The following is a 26,673-nucleotide window of genomic DNA, read 5'->3' as shown; positions in this document are numbered from 1 at the left end:
TGGTTTGTGTTAGGTTTGATTTGATTTATGTTAAGTTTGGTCTGTGTTCGGTTTGGTTTAGTTAGATTTTCTTTTATTTTCTTTTAGTTTAATCGAGTTAGATTCTAGTTTTTTTAGTTTGGTTACGAAAATATAATATATAAAATAAAAAACAAATCATGATACTAAATTATTAATTTTTTATATTTAAACGTAAAGTCAAATATCACAATAGAAATATAGAAGATGTAATCTAATATAAATACCATAGGTAGTTTTCAGGTTTGATGATAGTGTATGAAATTCATATCTAACCACTTGGTTATAAGTTTGTCGTATTTTTTTAGATTTTATATCCTACTTTCGTTTGATAATTCGTCTATAAACTTATTTTGAGTTAAAAAAATTATTTTATTTATTACTAATTTACTACTTTGATTTTACATAGCATAAAGATAAATGAGAAAATAAATTGCAATGGCTTTACCTACAAAATTAAAAATATTTAACTTTTTAAAATTTTTTGTGAAACATGTAAAATAGAGAGCACGTGCTGGCAAAAAAAAAGAGCCGATATATGTTTTTTATTTTACCAAAAAATAAATATGTTTTATGTCTAGATATACAATAATTTTGAGTCTTTGACAACCTAGGTTGCATGTAAACGGAAACAGATACGTTGAAACGAAACGTTTCGAAACGTGATTTTTGATTTTTTCTGTTTTGGAAACATTTTAGAAACGTCTATAAATATATTATATATATATATATATATATATATAACTGATTAATATTTGCATTCATTTTTATTATGTTTACTATATCTTAGAATACAAATAAACAAATATCCATTTTATTTAATCATACGAAAAAAATAAGTCATTATTAAACATCAAAATCATATACAAAATTCAAAATAACAAAAATTCAGTACTTAAATATTAAATAATTTAACTAAAATAAAAATCATAACAACAAATCATAACTAATTGGAAAGTCTTAGCTTCTAAAACAGAAACGCGAGTTTCTAAAATAGAAACACAAGTTTTTACTAAGTTTTCAAACTGAGATTTTTAAGAAACGAGTTTCCAATGCGTTTCCGTGAGTTTTCGAAAATTTCTGATTCTTAAACGTTTCTGAAACGTAAAACGTACCTTTAACCGAGTTTACATGCAACATAGTTGACAACTAATTTTGATATTCTTCTACCATATATGCATTAATAATTATAATGCCCAAGGGGCCAAGGCCAATAGGCTTATTATTACCGATGGAAATGTGGGCTTTTAGTGAGTTAGACATTTGGACCCAAAATTAAATCTGCGTTACCGTGCAGTTAGTTTTAGTATTCACCGAGTAACAGCATCGAATCGTGGCCGTCGATTTACATCACAGGATATACCCTAGGGTTTTAGTATTTTTAATATCGATTTCTCTCTATTAATCTCTTCTTGCCAAGCCTCGTAACGATTGTTCGGCGGCCACGGATCATCCAGACATGGTGAGTTCTTCTTCTTCGAGTTTTCGAGCCGTACGCGAGTATCAGCTAGAATTGTACCAGTAAAATGTAGTTATTTTCACATAATGTTGGTTTCGAGCTAGTTCATGGATGTTTTATCACATCTCTAGTTAATGTGGATACATAATCTGCGAGCCAACATTTGCTTTGATTGATCCTTATTTTTTTTTCTACTGCATTATTTTTTTAGGTGTTCGTGAAACCACAGAAGAAGCAGGCTTACTTCAAGAGGTACCAAGTCAAGTTCAGGAGAAGGCGTGGTATGTTTCTGTTGTGATCCTTACTTGCGAAACAAGATTTGGTTTATCCTGATTTGTTATCTCTTTCTTAGATGGAAAGACTGATTACCGTGCAAGGATCCGTCTGATCAATCAGGACAAGAATAAGTACAACACTCCCAAGTATCGCTTTGTTGTCAGATTTGTAAGTATTGTTTGACTTCTCTGTCTATGTCAATTATGTTTTCTGTTGTGTCCTAATTTAGGTTTTTTGATCTTTTGCATGTGATAATAGACCAACAAGGACATCGTTGCTCAGATAGTTTCTGCCACTATCACCGGTGACATTGTTCTTGCATCTGCCTATGCGCATGAGCTTCCTCGTTATGGCCTTAAAGCTGGTCTTACAAACTATGCTGCAGGTAAAGAAATGATCCCTTTCTAAGCTGCTTGATAATCGTCTCTCATTAATTTTATAATATGCTTACGGATCTCTTGTTACACTATTTCAGCTTATTGCACTGGACTCCTTTTGGCTCGCCGTGTCCTTCAGATGCTTGAGATGGATGCTGAGTACGAGGGCAATGCTGAGGTACGACTTATATTAAGTGCATATATAGCTATTGTTTTGTGCTTACTTCTTCACCCCTGTTTGGATTAGAGTTAACTGATGGACCATTTTCTTATACTTATATAGGCCACTGGAGAAGACTACTCTGTTGAGCCGACTGACACCAGAAGGCCATTCCGTGCTCTTCTTGATGTTGGACTTGTTATGACCACCACCGGAAACCGTGTGTTTGGTGCCCTCAAGGTACATTCTTGTTATTCACCATTAGAATGATCGAGGGAAATACAATATATTTGATGGATCTGTTGCTTTGTTATAATGGGGATTGATTAAGTGAGTGTGTGTTCATATTTTCTTATCTAGGGTGCTTTGGATGGTGGACTTGACATCCCACACAGTGACAAGCGTTTTGCTGGGTTCAACAAGGAAGGAAAAAACCTTGATGCTGAAATTCACCGGAAATACATTTATGGTGGTCACGTTGCTGATTACATGAAGGTATTTCTTCTTAACATCATTTCTTGTTAATCAGCTGATTTCTTCATTGTTTGTGAGATGTCCTCAACCATGTCCAAATGTATAAATTATGATGTGCAGCTGTTGATGGAGGATGAGCCAGAGAAGTACCAGAGTCATTTCAGCAACTACTTGAAGAAGGATCTTGCACCTGAAAACATGGAAGAGATGTACAAGAACGTACACGCAGCAATAAGGGCTGATCCATCAATCAAGAAGTCTGACAAAGAGGCTCCTAAGGAGCACAAGAGGTAAAAGAATCATCACAAATGGAATCTAGGGATTGTGTGGTGTTTTTGCTTTATCAGTAAAGCCTGAAAATGTGATTTTGGATGATGATGATAACAGGTACAACCCGAAGAAACTGACTTATGATGAGAGGAAGGCCAGTCTGATCCAGCGAGTGAAGGCTTTGAACTCTGCTATTGGTGGGGATGACAATGATGAGGACGAAGATGACGAGTAAACATAGTGTCTTCTTCAATAATCTCTTTACCATAATCTTCTCTATGGTTTTTTTTATATTTATATACTAGTGTCAACCAAGTTTTGTCTTTTGGTGGATTATGTAGTGACTGGAGGTTTGAACACCCCTTGTTTTCAATCGAATTCAGTTAAAACTTAGGCCTTCTTTAGAACCATGTCAGTGGGGGTTGGTCTAAAACATTTCCAATAAAGAGATTTGTTTCTGTCATATGAATAAACACTGTCGTTTGATGGCTTGATAGAGAAAATTAACGTGAAAAGCAACGATGAGGAAGCAAGTAACAGACCACGAGTTCACTTCTACCGGTTAACCAATGTTCTATCGACAAAGTTTTTGGCTTTCTTCATAGCAATCTTTGTGATTCTTCTCACTGAAATAAGCAGCACAATCATCAAGAACAATAGTCAAGCGGTTATCTATAATCATCAAGCTTGCACGTAAGCTGCAACGATCTTGAAAAAAAAAAAATTAACTAGAAAAACAAAGTTTTTAAAAATAATTAAATGGAGCCGGTAGGCTCAAACCGGTTTAAATTTAAAATAACCGTCTGACCTTTGGGGAAAATAACGAACCAGAAGCTCCTCGGTTATGTTAAAAATACAGCTTAACTGAATTTTTCTCCTTTCAGTTTTCTCGCGGCCACGACGGCGAACTAAACCGGCACGCTCCCTTCTCCGATCTGAAACCCTATTGTAAGAAACTTTCGATGTCAATCTCTTTATACCTTGAATTAATTAAGGGTTTTTAAAAGTTTCAATTTTGCTTGGATTGGTGTTACTTGTTCTACTAGGTACCACGATGGTGAACTTGTTCTTGTCCGAACCAAAGTGGGACGCCGATGCTCACAACAGTACCAACACCGATGTTATTTTGCCTCTGTTGAATAAACTAAGCTCTCACATCCAATCACTGGTCACTCGTGGAGCTCGATCAGAAGCTAAGCTTTGGCTTTGCAGAGCCCTCTCAACGCTCTCTATATCCCCTAGAAGGCAACTCAATCTTTTCATGAAGTTGCTTAGATCAAAACCAAGAAAGAAGCAGCTTGTCTCTCAGCTCCTGCAGTTAATGTTTGAAAAGAGGCCTAAGAAGCTTGGATCTTTGTTAGCTAAACGAAGTTATCTACTAGAGAGATTCTTCGAAGGTGTGAAGTCTTTCTTAATCTTTAAAGTTCAGTTTTTTTTTTTTTATAATATGATAATGAGATTTTGCTTTTTTTTTTATTTGCAGGGAATCCAAAGCGTATACTAGAGTGGTTCTCTGAGTTTGCGTTTGATGGTGGCTCTGATCACAAACGAGGAGCAAAGGCCTTGGCCCAGTTTGCATTTGCTAACCGAGATATCTGCTGGGAGGAGCTTGAGTGGCGAGGCAAACACGGGCAGTCTCCAGCTGTTGTTGCTACCAAGCCTCATTACCTTCTTGATCTCGACGTCCAACGAACCGTTGAGAATTTTCTAGACAACGTTCCTGACTTCTGGTCGTCCAGCGAGTTTGCTGAGTCGCTTAAAGACGGGCAGATTCTGTTCCTCGACGCCAAGTTCTTTTTAGATCTCTTTATCCGTTTCATGTATGATGAAGACGTGAGCGATGTGTGGGATGCTGTGGAGGAGTTTGTGGCGGAGGAGTCTTTCTCTTCTTTGACGCAGCATCTGCTTATCACTCTCGAGGAGCGTGACTTGTGTCGGTTTCTTGAGTTGCTTGGGAGCTGTTTTGATTCGAGAATCGAATCATGGGGTGTTGGTGATTCTTCTTCCTGGCTTGGAGTTGTTGTGTCGAGATATGGTGGTGATGCAGAGTGTATTGATGAGTTGCTGTTGGTGAACTCTGTTATCAACCAAGGTCGTCAGCTAGTGCGGCTTGTGCGTGATGAGAGTGGGGATGATGAGGGAGAGATGTTGAAAGAAACTATTGCGGATGTATGCAGAGGTTTGGAGAACGGAAGTAGCTTTTGTCTGATTATGAGAGAGCTTTGGAAGATGAAACAGACAAAGGTGATCAGAGTACTGGGGATGCTTTCTTGGACTGTTCAGTTTAGATTATCTGAGGAATGTCAGAGTCCAGATTCGTGGGAGTCTTTATTTAGAGAAAATGGGATTGAGTTCCGTAGGTCGAGTGACCACTCGTTGGTAAGTCACGAAGGATTCTCTGAAGAAAGCGAATCTGACTCTGATGGAAGAAGGCGTGTTTCTAAAAAGAGACACAAGAAGGGGAAGAAGAAGAAGAATAGAGCTAAGAAGAAGAAGAAGAGAGCTATTGATGATGAGGATGAAGATGATGTTCTCATTGATGATGAGGTTTTAGGTCTGACTCAAATAAGTAGAAGTTGGTTGCTATCTACTGATGGGTTTTCTGCAACATGGACCAGTGTGAGTTTCCTGTTCGTGTTTTTTCTCTTCTTCTTATGATAGATGTGTTCTCATCTGCGTTGTTTTAATCTGTTGTGGTTTTTTCAGGTGGATTTACCGGAACACATTGCAAGATATTGTTTGTCCACATGGATGAAGTGGTTTCTAGCTAGACAAAGATGATTCACAACTCAGATGACAAAATGGTAAGGTTACTGCTTACAACCATAACTAGTGCGCTTTACGTGTACTCAACAAAAGAGATGTCAAAGATGTTACTTGTATGCAGATCCTACAATAGGTCCAATAGTGCGACGCTCTGATATGTCCGCTAAGAAGTCGCCACTCATCAGAGCTTGATTGAAAATGGTACGAATGAGAAGATATTAAAGAGTGTGAATGGCAATAGCAAATCCTCTCTTAGCTTAGGTGGTCTAACACTAGAAAATGTTGAAGCAAGGAAATAGCTTAAGAGGCAAGACTATGAAACTGCATCATATGATATCTCAGTTAAAGACTATTGTAACTTGGCTTATTTATTTGGCCACCAATTCTTTTGCGCACATGTTAATCTCGTGACTTCCTTTAAGGCAACGCAGTTCATTTAATTCTAGCTGCTGGATTAGATATAACTCCAATTATGTGACAAAACATTTGAATGACCTAATAAAGCAAATCATAATTCGTTGTTGCATTTTACATGGATATCATCAGGTTTATTGGTAAATGGTAAACCCCAAAATCTTAAATGGAGATAAGAAGAGTGTGTGTGGGAGAGATGGGCTTTTTGAATAAGTTTAAAATGCCAAATAGTACTGTACAATATTTTGATGTTTCCCATGAAAAGGAAAGAAAGTGGGTAATAGAGAGAGAGAGAGTGGTGTGGTCGCAGAAAAAGTCAAGAAGATTCTTTTGAAAGACGGGTAAACACTTCAGAGCCCAAGTAATTATTGCATATTTATACAGTCTTTTCCTGGATTCACTAAATCTTATATACACTAGATTTTTTAACCGCGCTACGCACGGATAAGATATTATATGTATTTCTCAATTCTAAAAAAATATAATGTATAATACTGTATTACATTATTTAAAGAATATAAAATAAGACTACATAACATAAATATATTTTTTAAATTTTCTTTGTGGAAATCATTATGTTGTTTGATTGTTGTACTTGATTCACATATTTGCATAGTTATTTGTGATAGATGAATAACTATATTTTTATTATCAGTAAATAATATATATTTATTATATAATATAAGAAAAATAAAATTATATTCTTTAAAAAAAAAAACTTGTCTAATGTAGGGACTCGGTTATAGACATATCATATTCAAATGAGACATTTTACAGTTATCAATCTTCTTAACAGTCAAGAAACAAATCTGAATATCAAAACAATATCTCATACGATCTCTTTGTGGAATAACTGCTCTGAAGAAATTGAATTTAGGCATCAAAAATGACTGAAAATGGATGTGCATATGTGTTATCTAAGTCAGTTTTACAAAGTACTATTCATAATTCATATATCATTTATGTCCATCCTATTTTTTGTCCATATTTTCTTAAACATCTTGAAATAACTGATGCTAATTAATAATAAACTTTTGGCTGGCAAAAAAAGAGTCAAAATTGTCTAATTATTGCTTAATTTGTCTAACTGATATATATGTATTTCTCAATTCTAAAAAAATAATGTATAATATTGTATTACATTATTTAAAGAATATAAAATAAGACTACATAACATAAATATATTTTTTAAATTTTCTTTGCGGAAATCATTATGTTGTTTGATTGTAGTACTGGATTCACATATTTGCATAGATATTTGTGATAGATGAATAATTATATTTTTATTATCAGTAAATAATATATATTTATTATATAATATAAGAAAAATAAAATTAGGAGCAAGGAATGTCCGAGCTTGTCTATCCCCTCTACATGCGGAGATAGAAGCACTACTTTGGGCAATGGAATGTATGAAAAATTTACGCCAGTTTCAGGTTACATTTGCAACGGATTGTTCTAAGTTGGTGAAGATGGTTTCGGAACCAGAAGAATGGCCCGCATTTGCAAGTTATTTGGAAGATATTAAGTCCCTGAAAGAGGTTTTCACACGTTCGGAGATTATCTATGTACCAAGGATGCAAAATTCAAGAGCGGATAGCCTAGCACGCAGTGCCAGGAAACAACCGTTGTTTGTCGTTCACATGGATCAAAATCTACCGGAGTGGTTTACAGAGTCAGTATGAGTCTGTATTTGATGACAAAAAAAAAAAAAAAAAAAAAAAAAAAAAAAAAATTATTTACTTTTTAAACAAAGTTGTCTCATGTTGGAGATTCGGTTATAGACATATAATATTCGAAGGAGACATTTTTACATTTATCAATCTTCTTAACATTCAAGAAACAAATCTGAATATCAAAATAATATCTCATACGATCTCTTTGTGGAATAACTGCTTTGAAGAAATTGAATTTAAGCATCAAAAAGGATTGGAAATGATGTGCAGATGTGTTATCTAAGTCAGCTTTACAAAGTACTACTATTCATAGTTCATATATCATTTAAGTCCATCCTTTCTTAAACATCTTGAAATAACTGATGCTAATTAATAATACACTTTTGGCTGGCAAAAAAAATTAAATTTGTCTAATTATCGTTTAAATATTTTATTAATATTGTCTAAGAAGCTTTCAATTGATATCATAGTTTAATTTTTATTAGTTTTTTTTGTTAATTTTAGGATTTTTTTGTATTTAAGATTTTTTTCCATATTAAGCTTTTATTTCTTTCACATAATATATATATATATATATATATATATATATATATATATATATATATATATATGTCATAAAAATTACCATCAAATCAGTTTTACTTTTTTTTTAATGAAAATACACTTTTAAATAATTTAATTTAAAATAAAATTATATATTAATTTGTTGTATTCTAACAATTTGATTGATTTAATTAATTTGCTTTGGTGGATAACTTAAAAAGTTTTCATATGAATCGGGGAAAGCAAGCTTATGTTGTTATATTATATTTATTTGTGTATATAGAATCTTGTGTATATAGAATCGGGGAAAGCAAGCTTATGTAAACTTACTTTTACAAAAGTCTTAACTTTGTCACGAAAACAAAAATCTATGCTTTTTCATATTTGTCAATGTTCTCACACTTTCAAAGAATATATTAGCTTAGTCACTTTCTTATTTTTTTTACAAAACAAAATATCGAAATCTTGAAAGTTGAATCCATATTATTGTAAATGTACATAAGAGTTTGTGATTACATATTTAGTGATTCTTGTATATGTGTTCAAGAAAGTTTCAATGGCTTAGCGGTATATGCTCTATATTTATGTCATACTAATCCGGGTTCGATCCTGTCCTTTGCATTTTTTTTTATTTTTTACGAAAAAATAAATGAGATGACGTGGCAACTTCGGGCTCTCTGATTGGATGATTATATATGCTGATGTGGACACTCTAAGAGGGGTTTATATCTCCCTTTTAGTATAATATTATATTATAGATTTGAATACATAATGGGCAATTGTCAATAATAACACCTTTTGAAGTTTATGTCTCAAAAATAGCACTAGAAGGAGAAAGTCACAAAAATGACATTCATTAAAGGGTAAAATATTCCTAATACCCTTGGTTTAAAATTAAATAAATAAATAAAAATAAATAAAAAAAAAAAATAAAAAAAATAAAAAAAAAAAGAAATTTTTTTTATAGTTTCAGATTATATGTTTTCAGATTCGAAATTTTTATAATTTTTTTTTGAAATTTTTTTTGAAATTTTTTTTATTTTTTTTTCAAATTTTTTTTTTATAATTTAAAAATACTTTTTGAAACTGTTTTTAAAATTTTTATTTTTTATTTTAGTATTTACTTTTTATAAAATTTTAAACCCTAATTCCAAAACTCAACCTCTTAACTCTAAACCCTAAGGTTTAGATTAATTAACCCAAAGGATATAAGTGTATATTTACCTCTTTAATAAAATCTATTTTTGTGACTTTAATCTTTAAGTGCTACTCTGTGAACAAAAACTTGGTTTATTGCTATCGTAGTCTTTTTCTCGTACATAATTCGTATATCAAAGCACAAAAATGGCTATTTATAAGGTAAAAAATAGTTCCTTTGGTAAAAATAAACTATGCAATTATCCTTTTCAGAAAAAAACAAAGCTAATGTTTTATCCTTTTCTTATTTAATTGACAGTAATTTGACCCATCACGGGGTAAGTAAGACTAGGACCTAGTAGTAATAAATAAATAAGCTACATTGGTTGGTAAAAGTAAAAATGAGTGCCAGTGTCTTGTTATTATTACTCTCATATGTCACAGCTCACAAGGACAGAGAGAGCCATAATAGAGTGTGTCTTTAACATCTTTCATGTGAACAGTGACTCTGCAGAAACCCAGAAGCAATGCAGACCTTTTGTTTCTCCTTCCTCCTTCTGCTATCATGCGCACCTTCCCCTCTATCCTACGCCTCCTCCGCCCTCAATCTCGGCCGTCGTCACCTCTCCGACGACGCAGGATCAGCTCTTCTCACTCCTGCTTCACCCACAAGTCCTCCTTTCTTCCCTCTCGAATCCTCCGCTCCTCCTCTTCCTCCTCCGCCGTCTCCGCCCACCTTCGCCGCCTTTCCTACTACTTTTCCCGCCAACATCTCCGCCCTCGTCCTCCCCCGCTCTCCCAAACCGCATTCCACCTCCCCTGCTATCCTTGTCCCGGCCATCTCCGCCGTCCTCGTTGTCGCTGCGGTTCTCGGCGTCGCTTTGTTTCTCTACGGCCGGTGGAAAGGGCAAAACCGTCATTTCAAAGACACTAATACTACTCTTGGTGGTGGTAGTAGTAGTAGTAGTCATACCTCGGAGGAGAGACACGTCATCACCAACAACTTCTCTGTCTCCGCTTCTTCTCCAACCTCTGAGGTTCTATACCTCGGAGGAGAGGAGGAGCCTGACCGTGTTGTAACGAGTTTCGTCAAGCCTCCTGAGTCGCCGGAGATACGGCCTCTCCCTCCGTTGCCTCGTAGCTTCCAGCCTAGCTACGAAGCTGAGATTCACTCCGAGAGAAACGAAGAAGAAGAAGACGAAGAAGAAGAAGAAGAGTTCTTCTCTCCTCTAGCTTCTTTAGCTAGCTCCGCGAACTCAAGTCCATCTCGCTCCGGTTTCGAGCAAAGCTCCTGCTCCTCCTCCTCCTCCGGCTGGGTTTCTCCGGCGAGGTCCTTCTCCATGACTTTATCTCCGGTTCAGCAGCAACGCTCGTTCAGTAGACTCTCTGACGTCTCTTTGGAACAAAGCCTTCAGTCTTTGTCGCCGGAGAGGCTAAGAGTGAGGAACAATAACGGACACGTGTCGTCTTCTTTAAGAATGTTTAGCTTCTTTAATCAGAATCTGAGCTTCCCTCGTATCTCCTCTGCTTCCACCTCGCCGGATAGAGGAGGTTTCGTGCGAACGCCTCTCTCGTCTCTCTACTCGTCTGTTTCGAACTCTCCCGACGGGTTGTTCAGGAAGTTTATAAACAGCTCCCCGCCGATTTGGAACGACTTTAGCCGGAATGTCAAGTCGGTGTTGCTCTCCTCTGAGTCGGTTTCGTCAAGGAGAGACTTTGTTATCAACATCGGTGGCCAAGCAGGAGCAGTAGCAGCTCCTCCTCCGACTAGACCGCCTCCTCTTGTCCCACCTTCACAGTCTTTCGTGGTTCAAAATGATGTGAAAAAACCATCCTTTTCCGACAAAGTCAATCAAGGTTCTTGCCAGAACACAGCTTGGGATTGTCTTAAGGCGAACTCGTTCAAGTAAGAGAAAGTGAAAGCTATCTTTCTTTTGTCTTTATTTTCGTCTGAGAAGAGTTTAACAAAGTTTGTTTCTGTGACTGTGTGTGTGGCAGGTTAAACAAAGAGATTGTAGAGACTCTGTTCATCTCAAACTCGTCAAGTCCAAACTTAAACCAGAGAGGTCTGACTTATGATCTACCGACTCAAAATGAAGTTTCATACCAGAACATTGCTACTCGCCTTCAACTACTTAACTTGACCACAAAGGATGTTTCTAACGCTCTTCTTGAAGGTAAATCACTGGTTAAACGTTTTTTTAATCTGTTGCCATTTTGTAATCTTTTGAGTTATTGATTCAGGTGATTCTGGTGCACTTGGAGCTGAGCTTCTTGACTGTCTATCAAGATTGGCACCTAGTAAAGAAGAAGAGAGGAAGCTGAGGAACGCTAGTGATGATTCAGTGATTATCAAGCTTACTCCAGCTGAAAGGTTTCTTAAGGAGTTGCTTCAAGTGCCGTTCGTGTTCAAACGGGTTGATGCATTGCTCTCTGTGGCTAACTTCTACCCTGAGGTTGAATATCTCAGACGATCATTCGGTGTTGTACAGGTATAGATATTTTGATTTTTATGTTCGCCTGATGTTTTAAACTTCTTGTCTCATAAGCGTATCTGCTTTTGCAGGCTGCTTGTGAAGAGCTGAGGAATAATAAAACGTTCTCGAGACTTCTTGAAGCTATACTCAAGACAGGAAACAAGATGAGCGTTGGAACAAACTCTCACGCTTTCAAGTTCGACACTCTCCTCAAGCTCGCTGAGGTCAAGGGACTAGACGGAAGAAGCAGCGTCTTGCATTTCGCTGTTCAGGAGATGATAAAATCAGAAGGCTCTGTGAAGGCTTTAGACCGGATCAGAAACCTGAGCTCAGAGATGGAGACAGTCAAGAAATCAGCTGACATTGAGTACGGTGTTCTGACAAACGGTGTGTTGAAGCTTTACCAAGGAATCAGGAGCATCAAGGAGCTTTTGATACTGAGCGAGGAGAGTGGATGTAGTGGAGATCAGTGGATGAAGTTCGAGACTAAGATGGGTCGGTTCTTGGAAACTGCTGGTGAGGAGATTGTGAGGATCAAAGCACAAGAGAGCTCAACGCTGTCTGCGTTGGAAGAGGTCACAGAGCTATTCCATGGAGGCTCTTTCAAGGAAGAAGGTCACACGTTGAGAGTTTTCATGGCTGTGAGAGACTTCCTGTCTACTCTAGACGAAGTATGTAACGACATGGGAGAAAGATTCTCAGCTTAAGATTTTCAAAATGTAGTTGAAGTAGCAGATCAACAAAGTAGTTTATTAGGAAGTAATCTTCAGTTTTTGTGTTATCTCTAGAATGAGATGACCTCTAAACTTAAGGTATCTTGCAATCTGTTAACCTGCACTGTTTTAGCTTGAAGTAGCATTAGATGTACGGATTTTAAGACATTTCTTGTACTTTCTCTCAACTTGAAACCATTTTCTCCCAAGACATAAGCCTTTTTTTTTTTTTCTCAAATTGAAATTATATATATACGAAAACGATTTTTACAACCATCACCACCTTCCCGGTCTCCTACTCCAGAATATACCAAAAAATACCGCTAGCATGACTAAACACTAATCCACGCCCAAGACATAAGCCTAGATTTGAGTTTTTTTTTAATCATTTTTTGAAGTAGCATGTATGGATTTTAAGACATGCTTGTATAGGAAAAACGGTCAAAACTAACCTAATGTATTTATATCTGGATTATAATATGGTAGTGCAAAAGTATAACCTCTTTTTTTTAAATCTAAATTTCATATTCAATTTATTAAATTGTGATTTTGCATAAAACTTTTAAATTTCACACACAATTTATTTATTTTGTGAAAAAAAACTTTTATTTTTGCTATCTGGCTAACGAACAGTTGGCTTGAAAACATATTGGAGACAAATTTGGTGTTGTTTTGTTCATTAGAAGAGGTCAAACTACTGGTTGTAGTATGATGCTAATACGAATCTGTTTAACAATAATATGATAATAATGTGTGCTACGAATGTAAAATTTTCCAAGCAAATTGAATAAGTGCAGCAAACATTTGAAAGAATAGCAAGGATGTAGTGACAAAACCAAACCAGTAGCTGTTCTGAAAACAACCAAAGCTCAGTGTAGTAATAACAGAGAGTGCATCTAACAATTTCTTATATTACAACCACACACCATCGACGAGGAGAAACCAAACACAGAAAGAAAAAAACAATACTTACTTATATATATATATATATCGTGGAACTGCTAGGACTAAAGATATTCGTTTTCAGAAGTCTTACCCCCTTCCTCTTTGATCAGCGAACTATGAGCTCTTCAATGAAGTCGCCTTCTCCTGATTCAGACGGAACTAAGATATCATCTTCAGTAGTAAAGTTGTAGCTCTCTCCAATAGCCCTCAGAAACTGATACACCTCAAACATGGTAGGCCTCTGCTTCGCCACTTCCGGTAGAACGCAGTTGCATGCTACTTTGAGCACTTTGAAGATCTCATCATTCACATCCTTCCCAAGCAAAGACTTGTCAATCGCTTCCTGCAGTTTTGACTCTCTCGATAGCATTGTAACCCATTCCACAAGGTTACCTTTAAACCCTTCTTCTTCCTCGGCTTCTTCTTCGGGTCCAGTCGTCACGCTAGTAGCCTTTTGTCCCGTTACTAGCTCTAGAATCACAACCCCGAAGCTGTACACATCTCCTTTAGGAGTTGCCACCATGGTTCTTGAATACTCCGGAGCAACGTAACCGAAATCACCAAACTCTCCATTCACAAACGTGCTTAAATGAGTATCAATGGGGTTCATCAGCCTAGCCAAACCGAAGTCCGAGATCTTAGGCTCGAAATCTGCAGTCAACAGTATGCATTTCGAGCTTATGTTGCGGTGGATGATCCTCGGGTTGCAGCTGTGGTGAAGCCACGCTAGTCCTTTCGCCGCCCCCAACGCGATTTTCAGCCTCGTAGGCCAGTCCATAGGCTTGAAGGACTCTTCATCTGAGGGATGTAACTGATCGTAAAGGTAACCGTTGGGCATGTACTCGTATATCAGAAGCCTCTCCTTCTTGGCGATACAGTAGCCCAAGAGAGGGACCAAGTTTCTGTGTTTTACGGATCCCAAAGTCTTCATCTCTGAGTCAAGCTCTTTCTCAGAGTGTTGAGAGTCCTGCAGCCTCTTCACCATGAGATGAGTCCCATCTTCGAGGACTCCTTTGTACATAGTTCCTGTTCTTCCTTTTCCGATGATGTTATCTTTCTTGAATTCCTCTGTTGCCTTCATAAGATCGCTTAACTTCATCTTTGAAACTGACTTCTTAAACATGAAAACCTGAAAACACACACAAACACCAAACATATATGAGAACTTCAACATGACAACATGTAGCCCTGGGCATTTGGTTCTTGGTTTGGTTCTGGTTCAATTCTTATGGTTCTTCGGTTCTAGAAGTTTAGGATAGTATTTAGAAAATTCGGTTCGGTTTCGGTTTGGTTATTTTGGTTCGGGTAACAAAGTTGGGAACCGGCTAATATCCGAAGGAACTTACGATCTCATTGGGTTTGTTTTTCGGTTAATTCGGGTTAAGATAAAAAAATTTGGGTTTTTCGGATTGAAAGTTCTACATATATAGGATCTGCTCGGGTAACTGATAGGATCCAAACCTGAACCAAACCTCATTTTTAAATAATGTGCCTAGGCCTAACAACATGTATCAAAATGAGGTTATTTTTGTGTTACCTTAACGCCTTTCTGTTGTTTCAAGATCCTAGCCCATCTGTTGTCTTCAGGATCATCCTGCAACTTCTTCCGAACAAGAGCCAATCTACGGAAGTAGAAGAACAGAACAACCCCAACAACTAACGCAGCTGCAACCAGTCCACCAACCGCAGCTATAACAACAACTTTAACACGAGAGCTATTAGCACCTTCGCACGGATCCAGAGGCTTACCACACAAACCAGCGTTACCCGCAAAGTCACCAGCTCCAACTTTCAAGATGGATTCGTTGAAAACAGGGATAGGACCTGAGAGACGATTGTTAGCCACAGAGAACTTCTTGAGCCGTCCGAGTTGCCCCAGCTGTGGAGGGAGAGTCCCCGTGAACTGGTTACCCTGAAGCATAAGAGCGTTTAGAAAGGTTATGTTGGAGACACTGACAGGGATTACACCAGAGAAGCTGTTCTCGGAAAGGTCTAGAGTTGTAACAGATGGAATCAAGGAGCTAATATCTGTTGGTAAAGGTCCAGAGAAGTTGTTTCTTGAAAGCTCAAGACCCGTAAGATCAGTACAGTTCTTGATCGCAACAGGAAACTCTCCCCCAAGACCAAAACCAGAAAGCTTAATGCTCAAGACCCTGTTCTCATCATCGTGCCAGCAAGAAACACCACTGAACTTGCAGATGAAACCTGCAGACTCGTTGCTGAAGACCCAGCTCGATAGATATTCATTTGGATCCGTAAGTTGAGATTTTATGTTCCTCAAGCAGTTCACGTCGGCCTCGCTTGCATCGATGAAGCTAGAGAGGAGGAGCAAGCAGAGACAGTTCCCGAGGAAAACTGTGAAAACTAACCTAATCACCATCATATTCCTACAGAACAGAAGTCTAGGGTTCTGTCCGAAGCAAAATCACAAGTTATAAAAATAGCAACAAAATAAAGAAAAAAAGCGATCTCGAAATGAGTTGACTTAAAGAAAGAGATGAGAATTCGCAAAATCTTTGGGGGGGAGGAACTCACGAAGGAAAAAAAAATCAGGAATAGAGAACGAGAGCTTTGGGTCTTTGTCTTGCTGCTCCCTACTTCTTCATGAGTGAGGAAGAAGAAGAAGAAAGTCGCGCATCTGGCGTGTTGCAATTGCAAGTGTGTTTATGAAAGAAGAAGGAAAAGCGTGAATGATGAAATGACTCTCTCTCTCTCTCTTTAATAATTTAAAACATTTAAAAAAAAAAGGAGTTTAGTCGTCGGTCTGGTGTGTCGTTGACTCAGACTTTGGATTGTTTTGTGGAATTATCAAAACTTCGTCGAGAACGGGGAACAGAAAACTAAATCATCTAATCTGATGAGAACGCAAACCAAATAGGTCTCCTTTGCGCGTTAAATATTTCTTTTGGGACTTTTCAACATCATATATTATCTCATCGAATTATATATATTATTTTTTTATAAAATCGAATTATCTCGGCTTTTTAAATTCGATTATACAACTCGAGATATTTGCCACGTCAGCCCAACACTATTAGGACTTTTTAACAATTCTGAAAAGTTGGCCCAATACAATTTGGGCTTTAAACCAGAATTATTCTTTTTGAGCTTTTTAATAATTTTGGAAACTCGGCCCAACGTCGGCCTCTTTTGTTTACAAGTTTGTAGTGCAGATTTCCTAGTTTAGTTTTTTTTTTTTAATGGCACCGAAAAATAACACATAGAGAGTGAAGATACCAAACCATAGGAAGAGAAAAGTAAAGGGTAAAGAGTAAATTACAAGCAAGTGAAGTTTCCGGCAGCTTCAGACAAACTCACGTGACAAAGCTATTTACAACTTTAAAGGACATTCCACTTCTTGACTCGAGCCAATCCGGTCGTCTCGTCGAACCGCATGGTGGAGAATGAGCCACACACACACACTACTCAACCTATCACGTGCCTCGACATAATATTAGTAAAAAAAAAGAAAGACAAGGGAAGAAAGCGTCTGTTACAAATCACTTTGCTTTTGCCTCTCTTCAACTTTCCTCTTTCCTTCCTCGCAGCCTTTAGGTATTTTTTCACTTTCCTCTTTCTCTCTCTCGCCTACCCTTATCATTTTCGATCGCTCGAGATGGATCCACAATCTTCCGGTGCTTCCTGAACATCTCTGATCTCTTCTTACGTCATCTGATTCTCCGGGTATAGCTGTTTTCTCTCTCTCTTGTTGTTGTATCGTCTTTTTTTGCTCGTCTTTCGTGTTCACTGTAGCTAGGGTTTGTTGATTTTGCCAAATAGTAGCTCGATTTAGCGGAAAACTTCTGATAAGACTTCGAATTTTACTCTCGAAAGATCGCTTGTGTGATAGATTGAGTGGAGGGGTATTATCAGAATCGTTGGATCAGCTTGGCTTAATCGTTGGACTAGTTATTGACGATAAGTTGCTATGTGATTGACACTAGGAATATGATTTCTTCTTGATTCTGTAGAATTCTATTGGCGTTCTTGTTCGTTTGTCTTTACTCGCTTGCAATCTTCGTAAAAGTAACTCGCTTTCTTACAGTCTCCTCCTGTGATTTTTTACAGTTGCTGTTTTGTCTCTTTCTCTAACGTAACTCGCTTTCTTGCAGTCTTCTACTCTGATAGTCTTGACTGATCTTTTATTCCCCTGGTCTTTTATGATTTGTTTTGTAGTTGTTTGTCGTTTCTGAGTTTGGGATATCTTTGGAGCTCTACTTCGCAGCTTGGAGTTTGGACTTGTTTAAAATTTGGTAACCTTTTTTTTGTCTGAATCTTTTATTATTCTCTTATATAATTGAATATCTTATTCTTCAATATGTTAAAGTGAATATTTTGTAATTCTGACATGTATGTTTGTTATCCGGTATTGAGATTCTCTGGCCTCGAATGTTGGAATCTTAATTTGTTTTTTACTATATTCATGTTTATTATTTTGTTTTTCTTACTTGTTTTTATTTGTTCAAATACTTTATTTAGCTATGGAGGATACCAGGTCAGTTGCTTCGCTCATGGACTCTACATCATCCAAGATTCAGCAGCTTCAGAAGGCCTTTGCTGAACTCGAAAGCCAGCGCGCCGTAACACTCAACCTGAAATGGAAGGAGCTCGAGGAGCATTTCCATGGTCTCGAGAGATCCTTGAAGAGACGGTTTCACGAGCTTGAAGATCAAGAAAAAGAGTACGAAACCAAAACAAGGAAAGCTCAAGAGTTACTGGAGAAAAAGAAAGCAGCTGTTGAGGCCAAGGAGAAGGTATCACTAGAAAGGCTTCAGAAGAAGAGAGACGCAGCTGTGTTTGCTATAAACAGCGCTTTGGTTAAGTACAACAATCCTCCTCCCATCAGCATCACTTCTGTTGAGGATTCACCCAACAAAGCCTTTGCTGCTGATGGTACCGATGAGAATCCGGATGGTACTGTGCAAGAGGCTGAGATCTCACCTGAGGTGAAGGCTTATCCGCAGTTACTGAAACTGTGCGGGGATATGGACTCAGCAGGGCTCCATAAGTTTGTGTCAGACAACCGCAAGAACCTTGCGTCACTGAAGGAGGAGATCCCTGCGGCGTTCAAGGCTGCAGCGAACCCGGCGAGCTTAGTGTTGGACTCTCTGGAAGGGTTTTACCCTGTGGAGGCACCAAACGGTGATGGAAAGAAAGACGGTAACCTCTTGGGAATGCGCAGGACATGTATCATGCTGATGGAGTGCCTTAGCGTACTTTTATCTGGCCTGGACAGCAACTCTCTTGCTGTTGTTCTCTCTGAAGATGTTAAGCAGAGAGCGAAAAGTATTGCAGAAGGATGGAGTCCACTGCTGGGGAGTCTTGAGATGGATGCTTGCAATGGTAATTCTTTGGAGGCTCATGCGTTCCTGCAACTACTGGCTAGTTTTGATATTGTTTCCGGCTTTGAAGAGGATGGAATCTTGAAGCTGATCCCTATGGTTTCACGTCGCCGTCAGGCAGCTGAGCTTTGCCGATCTCTTGGATTGTCTGAAAAAATGCCTGGTTTGTTCTCTAATTTTAATTATATGTCTTATTCTATTACATGTTATATAACGTTTGATCTGAAGGTTGATGTTTGGTTTGGTCAAGGATTTGTACATCCAAATCATCTATCTTCACCATTGGTCTTAATCTTGATGTGCACCGGTCTGTTTATTGTAGGTGTGATTGAAGTTCTGCTGAAGAGTGGAAAACAGATTGATGCAGTGAACTTGGCATTTGCGTTTGAACTCACAGAACAGTTCCCACCTGTTGAATTACTGAAGTCTTACTTGACCGACGCAAGGAGATCAACCTCCCAAGGCGGACCTGGCAATGCATCTCCTGCTGTTCAGGCTAGTGTTCCCTGACTTGATATAATCCAATATCAAACCAAAGTAGATAATTTTAATATGGTCTATAATTTTATAAACCAAAACACCAAACATAAATCGAAACTAAACAGCGCTACTTTAAAATATATAATTTTTACATCCGTTTCATTTCACATAAACCGTGGATCTTAACCTAGATTTTGGTTTATTAATGCTATAAAAACGATCGAATATAAAATATTAATGTCAATGCTATATATTTTAAATAGTTATAAAATAAATTTATCTTGCGCCGGTTTTATCCTAGTTACTCTTTAAAAGAAAATGAAGGATGTGCTAATGCACATTGCTTAAAACGAGTGGTCTGATCTTTTATTTTCTAAATCCTTTGAAACTTAGAAACTTATTCATTAGTTATTAATTACTTTAGGCGTATTATGTATCAAACTACTTGCTTACGCAAGATTAAGCCTCAGATTATCATAACTATATGTGTACCAACGCAGGATGAGTTCAATGAGAGGGAGCTTACAGGGCTTAAAGCCGTGGCCAAGTGTGTGGAAGAGCATAACCTGGAAGAGCAGTACCCAGTTGAGCCACTCCAAAAACGGATTCTCCAGCTGGAGAAGGCCAAAGCAGAGAAAAAGAGAGCAACAGAACCCACCAAGCCTCAGACAAAGCGACCACGTGGAGCTCAACCCCGAGTCACTGACAACCACAACAACAACAACAATAACAACAAGACAGGATATGGTAGAGTCATCCCTGAGAGGTATCCGCAGTATGTGTATGACAACAGACAGTTTCTTAACGGTCCAATCATGGCGGCACAAGCTCCTCCGCCTCCACCTCCTCAGACTTACACTTTCAGTCCCGCTGCTGCTCACGGGAACTTCTACGGGAACTGCTATCAATACCAGCCACCTCCTCCTCCGTACTTTCACTAGTGACTAAAAAAAGGTGATGGTGAATGTGACTGTGACTCGCTCTCTTCTATGGTGTTAACTTGTGGCAGCTCTTTAACCCCTCCTCTCCTTCTAGTCGTTTCCCTTTCATGTTGTTGTTGTTGTACGGATGATTTTAGTATTTGCAAGGATCAACCCTACTCAAAACAAAAAACAAATATTACTCAAGAATGTCTATTAGTTATATTTTCAATGTTGTATTGTTTTCTTCAGTTTAGACAGCTTCTAGACGTCTGACTACTTGGCAAAGTTAGATTTAAACGAAATGATTTTCCAAAACATTTTTTTTTAAAAACCGGTTTGAGTGTCTAAAGTCTAAAACAATTATATACATCTCATTCCCGTCCAAGGGCATTTCAAACCGCACTTTATAATAGAGTTTGCTCCAACTCAGCTTTATAATAGAGTTTGCTCCAATTCAGCTTCAAATTTCACTCTATAGTAGAGTTTACTCTATAAATATAATAATTTTTGTTTGTTCATCACTCTATTATGAAGTGAGATATATAGTACGATTGAAGCATTTTTACTCAATTTTTACTTTTACTCTATTTTAGAAGAAAAAATGAAATATTACATTGGAGATGTTCTAATTAACATATTGATTTTCTTTCTTGAATAAACAAATAATCCATTAAGAGGTAGTAATCCTTTATATATTAATTCAAAAATATTACAACATTGTTTTGTAGCCATTTGTCACCATGAAATGAAATTCAGAATTCTTAGAGATATAGACTAGTCAATCTTAACTTATATTATACTTTTTATTAAACTAACTATTAAATTGATAAATAATTTACAAAATAATATTCTCGCACTTTCCTTAAATAAAACTACGAAATTGCCTAATATGATTAACGTATATATGACAATAAATGATTAATGAATAATAAATATTTGATAATAATTTTTGTATCTTAGCTCTTTTTTGTTTAATTTTATATTATTAAAAGATATTAAACAACCACACTAATCATTATAATAAAAATTATTTTTTTCTCGTATGTTATATTTTGAATTTTTAAAATGACTATGAGTTACTAAAAACGTAAAATGTCTCACACTAAAATTTTGTGATTAATGGTTTAACTTTTTTGGTAATAAAAAAATGCAAATGATCATAAATCGTATGAATACGAAGTCTCATTTACTAGACATTCATATTATATATTAATATAGTTTAAAATTACACTATATAACTTAGAAAATACTTAAATATGATAATTTCTAAATTTGTATTGAAAAAGTATTGAAAATTTAATATTTTAATTTTGCAATTTGCAATAAAAGTCGCATATTAGAAATTTTGTATTTATCATAAGTATGTTTTCTCAATGATAAATATTTATATTAAAATATACTATATATCTATGTTTATGTCATTAAAAATTAGTTATATACCGAAAAAATATCGTAAATTAACAAGATGTAATGTTTTGATTTATGTTTTTACTCTAATTTAATTGTATTATGCGGGTCTTAGCTTTACTAATTATAATACTAAGTCCGTTAATAATGCAATGCAAATAAAGAAAAGTTTGTGTTACTTTTTGAATTTTGAAATATTTTCATTCCTTTGAGCCCTAACTGTCTCTCTCTCTGCTATCTCCCGCCAAATAGTACGAGTCGGAGATGAGAATCGCCGAGATCTCCACGCCGGACTACCGCCAGCTTCACCGGGAAACCGAGTCTCACACTCACCATCCTCTCCTCTCCGAGATCGAGCTCCTAATCCAGCAATCGGAATCCATTTCCAAAGATCAACCGCTACCGCAAACTCTCCCTCATTCCCTCAGGCAATCCCTAACTCGGCTGAGTCAACTCGCTCCTCTTCCCGGTAACTCCTTCAAGCTCACCATATGGAAGCTCAGCTTCCGCCTCTGGAACGCATGCGTCGATCTCTCCAACGCCGCCGCGCTCCAATCCTCCTCATCCTCCGCCGAGAGCATCGCGAACCTCAGACATGCTGCCGCCGATATGCTATTTCTCGCCAGAGACGTCACCGGAGTTCCATCTCCGACGATCAAGTCCTCTCTCATCTACTATCGAACGGGTCTCGTGTGGCACGATCTCAAAAAACTCGATCTCGCCTCCGATTGCTTCGAGCGAGCCACCGAGATCCTCTCGAAGATCGATGTCGCGAAAATCACCGATGCAGGTGAAAGGATACTGTTTCTTGATCTTAACCTGGCGCGATCTCGAACCGCCTGGGAGATTTCCGATAGGAATCTGGCGGTTACGCTGCTTAATCGAGCGAAGAATATGCTGTTTGGCTCACCGGATCACTACAAGGCCCTCTCGAATCAGTTCCTCGCGTTTGGTAAAAGCGCCTTGTCTAGAGAGGACGATGATTGCAGTCTAAACGATGCTCTCAGGCTCATGAATGAGTCGCTTGATCTTTGCGAGAAGGGGCTTGGTACTGCGAAAACTCGGGAAGACACCATGGAGTTCAAGAGCATGAGAGTCAATACTCTGCGTTTTATATCAGCTGTTCATTTGCAGAAGGGAGAGTTCGAGAGTGTGATCAAATGCGTGAAAGTTCTCAGGAGTGACGGAGCAGATCAACACGCTTCATTACCTGTGCTAGCGATGAAGGCTTGGTTAGGGCTTGGTAAGCATAGCGAGGCGGAGAAAGAGCTGAGAAGTATGGTGGGAAACAAAGACATTCCAGAGGCAGTGTGGGTATCTGCTGTGGAAGCTTACTTTGAGGTGGTGGGGACTGCTGGAGCAGAAACTGCGAAAGGTGTGTTCTTAGGTCTGCTCGGAAGGTGTCATGTCAGCGCAAAGACGGCGCTTAGAGTGGCTCATCGGGTTCTTGGAGAGAGTAGGGGAGGAGATAGTGGTTCGAGGATTAGAGCGAATGTTGTGGCTCAGCTTGTTTCAGACGAGAGGGTTGTTGCTCTCTTTGCTGGTGAAGCAGTGACTAATGAAAGGAAGGCAATACATTCTGTTCTGTGGAACAGGTTTGTTTTCTCCTTCATCTCATTTGGTTACATCTGTGATTGCATTATAGCGTTTGTGTGTGTATGTATTGCATCCTAGTTTACTAAGTGATTCAATTTGGCCTCAGCAGTTGATATTTTCCTTTGTTGTTTTTCTGAGTGTATGTCGTGGGGTTCTAATTGGGTATCTCCTGCTGTTTACAGTGCTTCAGCTCATTTCGGTGCTAAAGATTTTGAGACAAGCGCAGAGATGTTTGAGAAATCGATGCTCTATATTCCACATGATATAGAAAATAGAGTTTTCAGGGCAAAAGGCTTCAGGGTTTTGTGTCTTTGCTACCTCGGTCTCTCTCAGCTAGATCGAGCTCATGAATACATAGAAGAAGCTGAAAAGGTACATTTATAGGAGGAAACTTTTATGTCCTACGGTTCTCTTTGCTGGATTTTTCAACTTCGGATTGCTAACTAGATTTCTGTCTCTGCAGCTTGAACCCAATATTCACTGCTCTTTTCTTAAGGTGAATGTTGTTTTCCCTTGTCAATGAGATAATGTCATTTTATGGTTTTTCCTTAATGTTTGGAGATTGTTAAAAAACTTTTAAAACAACTACTTTTTCCTGCAGTTCAAAATCTACCTGCAGAGGAAGGAGCACAGTAGTGCCATCAGTCAGATCGATGCAATGTTGTCCTGCCTTGATTTTTCTCCACATTATCTGTCCCTTGCAGCGCATGAAGCTATCTCTTGCCAAGCGCTTTCAGTTGCTGTTGCTTCTCTTTCCAAGTTCCTGAGTTTCTATCCCTCAGGGAAAACCATGCCAACCACAGAGGTCGTTGTCTTCCGTACCTTGGTCACTATACTGACTCAAGACGCTGGCAGCGAAACAGAAGCTCTTAACTTCATGTTGCAAGCTCAAAGCAGGGCATCTAAGCTTGGGACAGAGTGTTTCTTTGGATCAGGAGAAACTGGAAAGCGAGAACTGAAGTGGTTTGCTCTGACTTCCTGGAATCTTGGGTCAAGATGTGGGAATGCAAAGAAGTATGAGCTCTGTGGTGAATTCTGTAGGCTGGCATCAGACTTTTACAGCTATTTGGATACTGGTGAGTCTGGAGAAAACACAGTGATGATTTTAAGGTCCCTAGTATTAGGTGTTACCGCTATCATTGCTTTGGAGAAGCAAAACAAGAACACACTGACTGAAACCCAAGTCAAACTCGCTGCAGAACTGCTCGTGAGAGCCGGAAAGGTCTTATCCTCCTCTTTGTCACCATCGCTTGCTGAGTTTCATCTTTCAGTTTACTGATGTTTTTTTTTTATAAAAATGCAGATTATGTCTTCTTTGCTCTCGGATGGTAAAGACTGTATCATGGAGCCAGAACTCATCTTCATGTACACTTTAACTGCCTATGAAATACACGGAAGGCTCAACAATTCAGCATTCCAGCTACTTGTGGTAAAAACCTTTGCTGGTTCCAAGTCTTGTAACTACAACTATCTTCTCCAACTTGGGATTTTCGCTTCTCAAAGCCCACGGTCCAACCCAGACGTGTCAACATTTGCTCTTAACGAATGCCTATCCGCACTGATCGCATCTGCTTCACCAGATTACCCAACCATAGCTCTGATAATCCGGAAGTTGATTGCTCTATCCAGCGTCCACAAAGGCGATACGGAGGACGGAGAAGCAATCCAAAAGATGTATAAACAAGCATACAGAATCATGGTTGGGTTAAAGGAAGGGGACTACCCGACTGATGAAGGGAAATGGCTTGCAATGACAGCTTGGAACCGAGCAGCATTGCCTGTGAGGCTAGGACAGTTAGAGACCGCTAAAAAATGGCTGAGTATCGGTTTGGAGATCGCTGAGAAGGTTTCGGGTATGGATACTTACAGGGCTTGTATGGAGGATTTCTTGGGTGGTTTTCAGACGAAAGTTTCTTCTGAAGCAGCTGACAGGATTTAGCTAAACTCGTAGTAATGGTCTACAGAGTTTTACGGCTACATCACACCTAAACATTTGGGCTTTTGCTACTATAAAGATATGATCTGCACACAAATGTAAAATACCAAACACGGCAACATTTATTGTCTGAACACTAAAAGTCTAAAACCCACGAAAATATTAATTTTAACTAGATACTATAACCAACTCTTCAAGACATGTCCACACCAAATCCACTACAAAGCGTATTCTAACTGCGATTAGCAAGATCTTAACCATCATTCTTAGTTTGATACTAGGCTGTTTCTCATGCAAACATTGTCTCTCCTCTAGTCACATCAATGCATCCAATTTCAAATGAGAAGTCGTGCGATTCTAACTAAGAACAAATTTTATTCTACTCTTATATCTTATTGGTGTTAAGAAAAATGTTAAAAAATCTTATTGGAGTTGTTAAAAAAAAAAATACACGCCATAACTAAGCTAAGCGCCCGCCCTTGGGAGAGGAAGACGAGTGGTGGCCTGAAGTTGCGGCCTATATTGACCAAGTTTCATCATAAGAGCGTTTACTTCTGAGGTGAGACGACTTGATAATATTTTCCTTTGACTACTTGTAGATTTATATCTTTGACCGTCTTATCTTAATCCCCCATTTATGTACTTTCTTCAATAGTAATTTCCGAAAGAAGTTAATAATACAATAGAAAATCAATAATCCAGAAGGTGTTACGTAATACTAAGTCAGATTAATACGGAAACAAGAACAATTTCACATATCGAAAACGCTCTCTCTCTAAAAAAACGCTCTCTATAGAAAACCGCTAGGGTTGCCGGCGGCGCTTTCTCTTCGAGGTAGTCGCCGGTTGCCCACCATCTTGTTTTCTTTTCTTTTCCCTCGCCGCTCATCTCCTTCCTCGACCCTGCTTCCTTTCTCGGTGGCTCTGTTTCCTTGCGCCTCCGCGCGGGCTAGATCTGGCGTGTTGGACTCGGATCTCTGGAGAAGCATGGCGGCGGAGTGGTTGAGCGGTTCCTTTGGGTGCGTGGAGTAGTGGGGGTTGCGGTCTGGTGTCAGATCGGGACTTTGGTAGCGAGATCTATCAGTGGCGGAGCCAGAAATTTTTTATACCGGGGTCATAATTTTTTTTTTCAAAAACATAATTTATAAACCATTAAAAACTACAAATTATAACTTTAATTTTTAATGTATTGTAATTATTTTAGTAGGATTATATATTTTGTGGAGTCAAATTATATATTTTAATGGGGTCAATAATTTTTTTCTTAAACAAAAACAAATATATT

At 38.1% G+C, this 26,673-nt stretch overlaps 6 protein-coding genes across 11 annotated transcripts; 5 read left to right on the top strand and 1 right to left on the bottom strand.

The window, feature by feature from the left end:
• The first annotated feature begins 1,308 nt into the window (after positions 1-1,308).
• LOC103874949 (60S ribosomal protein L5-2) lies at positions 1,309-3,497 on the top strand. The gene is made up of 9 exons (XM_009153386.3): positions 1,309-1,480; positions 1,689-1,758; positions 1,830-1,921; positions 2,012-2,138; positions 2,229-2,308; positions 2,414-2,530; positions 2,651-2,785; positions 2,885-3,054; positions 3,152-3,497. Exons 1-9 carry the CDS (start codon positions 1,478-1,480, stop codon positions 3,267-3,269), a joined length of 912 nt encoding a protein of 303 aa, XP_009151634.1. The 5' UTR covers positions 1,309-1,477; the 3' UTR covers positions 3,270-3,497.
• Positions 3,498-3,766: 269 nt separating this feature from the next.
• LOC103874950 lies at positions 3,767-6,326 on the top strand. 3 transcript variants are annotated; one of them, XM_033273766.1, is made up of 5 exons: positions 3,767-3,982; positions 4,083-4,431; positions 4,518-5,653; positions 5,741-5,838; positions 5,922-6,326. In XM_033273766.1, exons 2-4 carry the CDS (start codon positions 4,089-4,091, stop codon positions 5,813-5,815), a joined length of 1,554 nt encoding a protein of 517 aa, XP_033129657.1. In that variant the 5' UTR covers positions 3,767-3,982; positions 4,083-4,088; the 3' UTR covers positions 5,816-5,838; positions 5,922-6,326. The 3 variants fall into 3 exon arrangements, with proteins under 3 accessions (XP_033129657.1, XP_033129658.1, XP_033129659.1); XM_033273767.1 differs by having other exon boundaries at positions 4,081-4,431; positions 5,934-6,326; XM_033273768.1 differs by lacking the exon at positions 5,922-6,326 and having other exon boundaries at positions 4,081-4,431; positions 4,518-5,651; positions 5,741-5,805.
• Positions 6,327-9,955: 3,629 nt separating this feature from the next.
• Positions 9,956-13,143, top strand: LOC103874951 (formin-like protein 9). Of its 2 annotated transcripts, XR_004448673.1 has the most exons (5): positions 9,956-11,476; positions 11,569-11,747; positions 11,815-12,062; positions 12,137-12,972; positions 13,118-13,143. XR_004448673.1 is itself a non-coding variant. In XM_009153389.3 (4 exons), exons 1-4 carry the CDS (start codon positions 10,098-10,100, stop codon positions 12,752-12,754), a joined length of 2,424 nt encoding a protein of 807 aa, XP_009151637.1. In that variant the 5' UTR covers positions 9,956-10,097; the 3' UTR covers positions 12,755-12,973. The 2 variants fall into 2 exon arrangements, 1 of the variants encoding a protein (XP_009151637.1); XM_009153389.3 differs by lacking the exon at positions 13,118-13,143 and having other exon boundaries at positions 12,137-12,973.
• A 400-nt stretch (positions 13,144-13,543) lies between these two features.
• Positions 13,544-16,584, bottom strand: LOC103874952 (probably inactive leucine-rich repeat receptor-like protein kinase At5g48380). Of its 2 annotated transcripts, XM_009153391.3 has the most exons (3): positions 16,241-16,583; positions 15,243-16,115; positions 13,544-14,834 (listed from the first exon to the last, which is right to left on the bottom strand). In XM_009153391.3, exons 2-3 carry the CDS (start codon positions 16,086-16,088, stop codon positions 13,812-13,814), a joined length of 1,869 nt encoding a protein of 622 aa, XP_009151639.1. In that variant the 5' UTR covers positions 16,089-16,115; positions 16,241-16,583; the 3' UTR covers positions 13,544-13,811. The 2 variants fall into 2 exon arrangements, with proteins under 2 accessions (XP_009151639.1, XP_009151638.1); XM_009153390.3 differs by having other exon boundaries at positions 15,243-16,584.
• Positions 16,585-17,146: 562 nt separating this feature from the next.
• On the top strand, positions 17,147-20,703 carry LOC103874953 (FRIGIDA-like protein 3). 2 transcript variants are annotated; one of them, XM_009153392.3, is made up of 5 exons: positions 17,147-17,389; positions 17,882-17,958; positions 18,185-19,210; positions 19,370-19,542; positions 20,028-20,703. In XM_009153392.3, exons 3-5 carry the CDS (start codon positions 18,187-18,189, stop codon positions 20,466-20,468), a joined length of 1,638 nt encoding a protein of 545 aa, XP_009151640.1. In that variant the 5' UTR covers positions 17,147-17,389; positions 17,882-17,958; positions 18,185-18,186; the 3' UTR covers positions 20,469-20,703. The 2 variants fall into 2 exon arrangements, with proteins under 2 accessions (XP_009151640.1, XP_018515239.1); XM_018659723.2 differs by lacking the exon at positions 17,882-17,958 and having other exon boundaries at positions 17,180-17,389.
• A 243-nt stretch (positions 20,704-20,946) lies between these two features.
• On the top strand, positions 20,947-26,657 carry LOC103874954 (TPR repeat-containing protein ZIP4). Its single transcript, XM_009153393.2, has 5 exons — positions 20,947-23,452; positions 23,636-23,825; positions 23,917-23,949; positions 24,055-24,675; positions 24,757-26,657. Exons 1-5 carry the CDS (start codon positions 22,122-22,124, stop codon positions 25,390-25,392), a joined length of 2,811 nt encoding a protein of 936 aa, XP_009151641.1. The 5' UTR covers positions 20,947-22,121; the 3' UTR covers positions 25,393-26,657.
• The last annotated feature ends 16 nt before the right edge of the window (positions 26,658-26,673 follow it).

The sequence above is a fragment of the Brassica rapa genome, chromosome A06 (assembly GCF_000309985.2).
Source record: "Brassica rapa cultivar Chiifu-401-42 chromosome A06, CAAS_Brap_v3.01, whole genome shotgun sequence".
Taxonomy (NCBI): domain Eukaryota; kingdom Viridiplantae; phylum Streptophyta; class Magnoliopsida; order Brassicales; family Brassicaceae; genus Brassica; species Brassica rapa.
Note: the sequence above shows the minus strand (reverse complement) of the source record. Positions and strands in the feature narration are given on the sequence as shown.

Coding starts and splice junctions, on each gene's coding strand:
- LOC103874949 (XM_009153386.3), top strand. Junction 1,922..2,011: donor ATCGCTTTGTTGTCAGATTT/GTAAGTATTGTT, acceptor ATGTGATAATAG/ACCAACAAGGACATCGTTGC. Junction 3,055..3,151: donor GCTCCTAAGGAGCACAAGAG/GTAAAAGAATCA, acceptor TGATGATAACAG/GTACAACCCGAAGAAACTGA.
- LOC103874950 (XM_033273766.1), top strand. CDS start 4,089: ATGGTGAACTTGTTCTTGTCCGAACCAAAGTGGGACGCCGATGCTCAC. Junction 4,432..4,517: donor ACTAGAGAGATTCTTCGAAG/GTGTGAAGTCTT, acceptor TTTTATTTGCAG/GGAATCCAAAGCGTATACTA. Junction 5,654..5,740: donor TTTCTGCAACATGGACCAGT/GTGAGTTTCCTG, acceptor TGGTTTTTTCAG/GTGGATTTACCGGAACACAT.
- LOC103874951 (XM_009153389.3), top strand. CDS start 10,098: ATGCAGACCTTTTGTTTCTCCTTCCTCCTTCTGCTATCATGCGCACCT. Junction 11,477..11,568: donor CTTAAGGCGAACTCGTTCAA/GTAAGAGAAAGT, acceptor TGTGTGTGGCAG/GTTAAACAAAGAGATTGTAG. Junction 11,748..11,814: donor TTCTAACGCTCTTCTTGAAG/GTAAATCACTGG, acceptor TTATTGATTCAG/GTGATTCTGGTGCACTTGGA.
- LOC103874952 (XM_009153390.3), bottom strand. CDS start 16,088: ATGATGGTGATTAGGTTAGTTTTCACAGTTTTCCTCGGGAACTGTCTC. Junction 14,835..15,242: donor AACAACAGAAAGGCGTTAAG/GTAACACAAAAA, acceptor GTGTGTTTTCAG/GTTTTCATGTTTAAGAAGTC.
- LOC103874953 (XM_009153392.3), top strand. CDS start 18,187: ATGGAGGATACCAGGTCAGTTGCTTCGCTCATGGACTCTACATCATCC. Junction 19,211..19,369: donor ATTGTCTGAAAAAATGCCTG/GTTTGTTCTCTA, acceptor TGTTTATTGTAG/GTGTGATTGAAGTTCTGCTG. Junction 19,543..20,027: donor ATGCATCTCCTGCTGTTCAG/GCTAGTGTTCCC, acceptor GTACCAACGCAG/GATGAGTTCAATGAGAGGGA.
- LOC103874954 (XM_009153393.2), top strand. CDS start 22,122: ATGAGAATCGCCGAGATCTCCACGCCGGACTACCGCCAGCTTCACCGG. Junction 23,950..24,054: donor TTCACTGCTCTTTTCTTAAG/GTGAATGTTGTT, acceptor TTTTTCCTGCAG/TTCAAAATCTACCTGCAGAG. Junction 24,676..24,756: donor TGCTCGTGAGAGCCGGAAAG/GTCTTATCCTCC, acceptor ATAAAAATGCAG/ATTATGTCTTCTTTGCTCTC.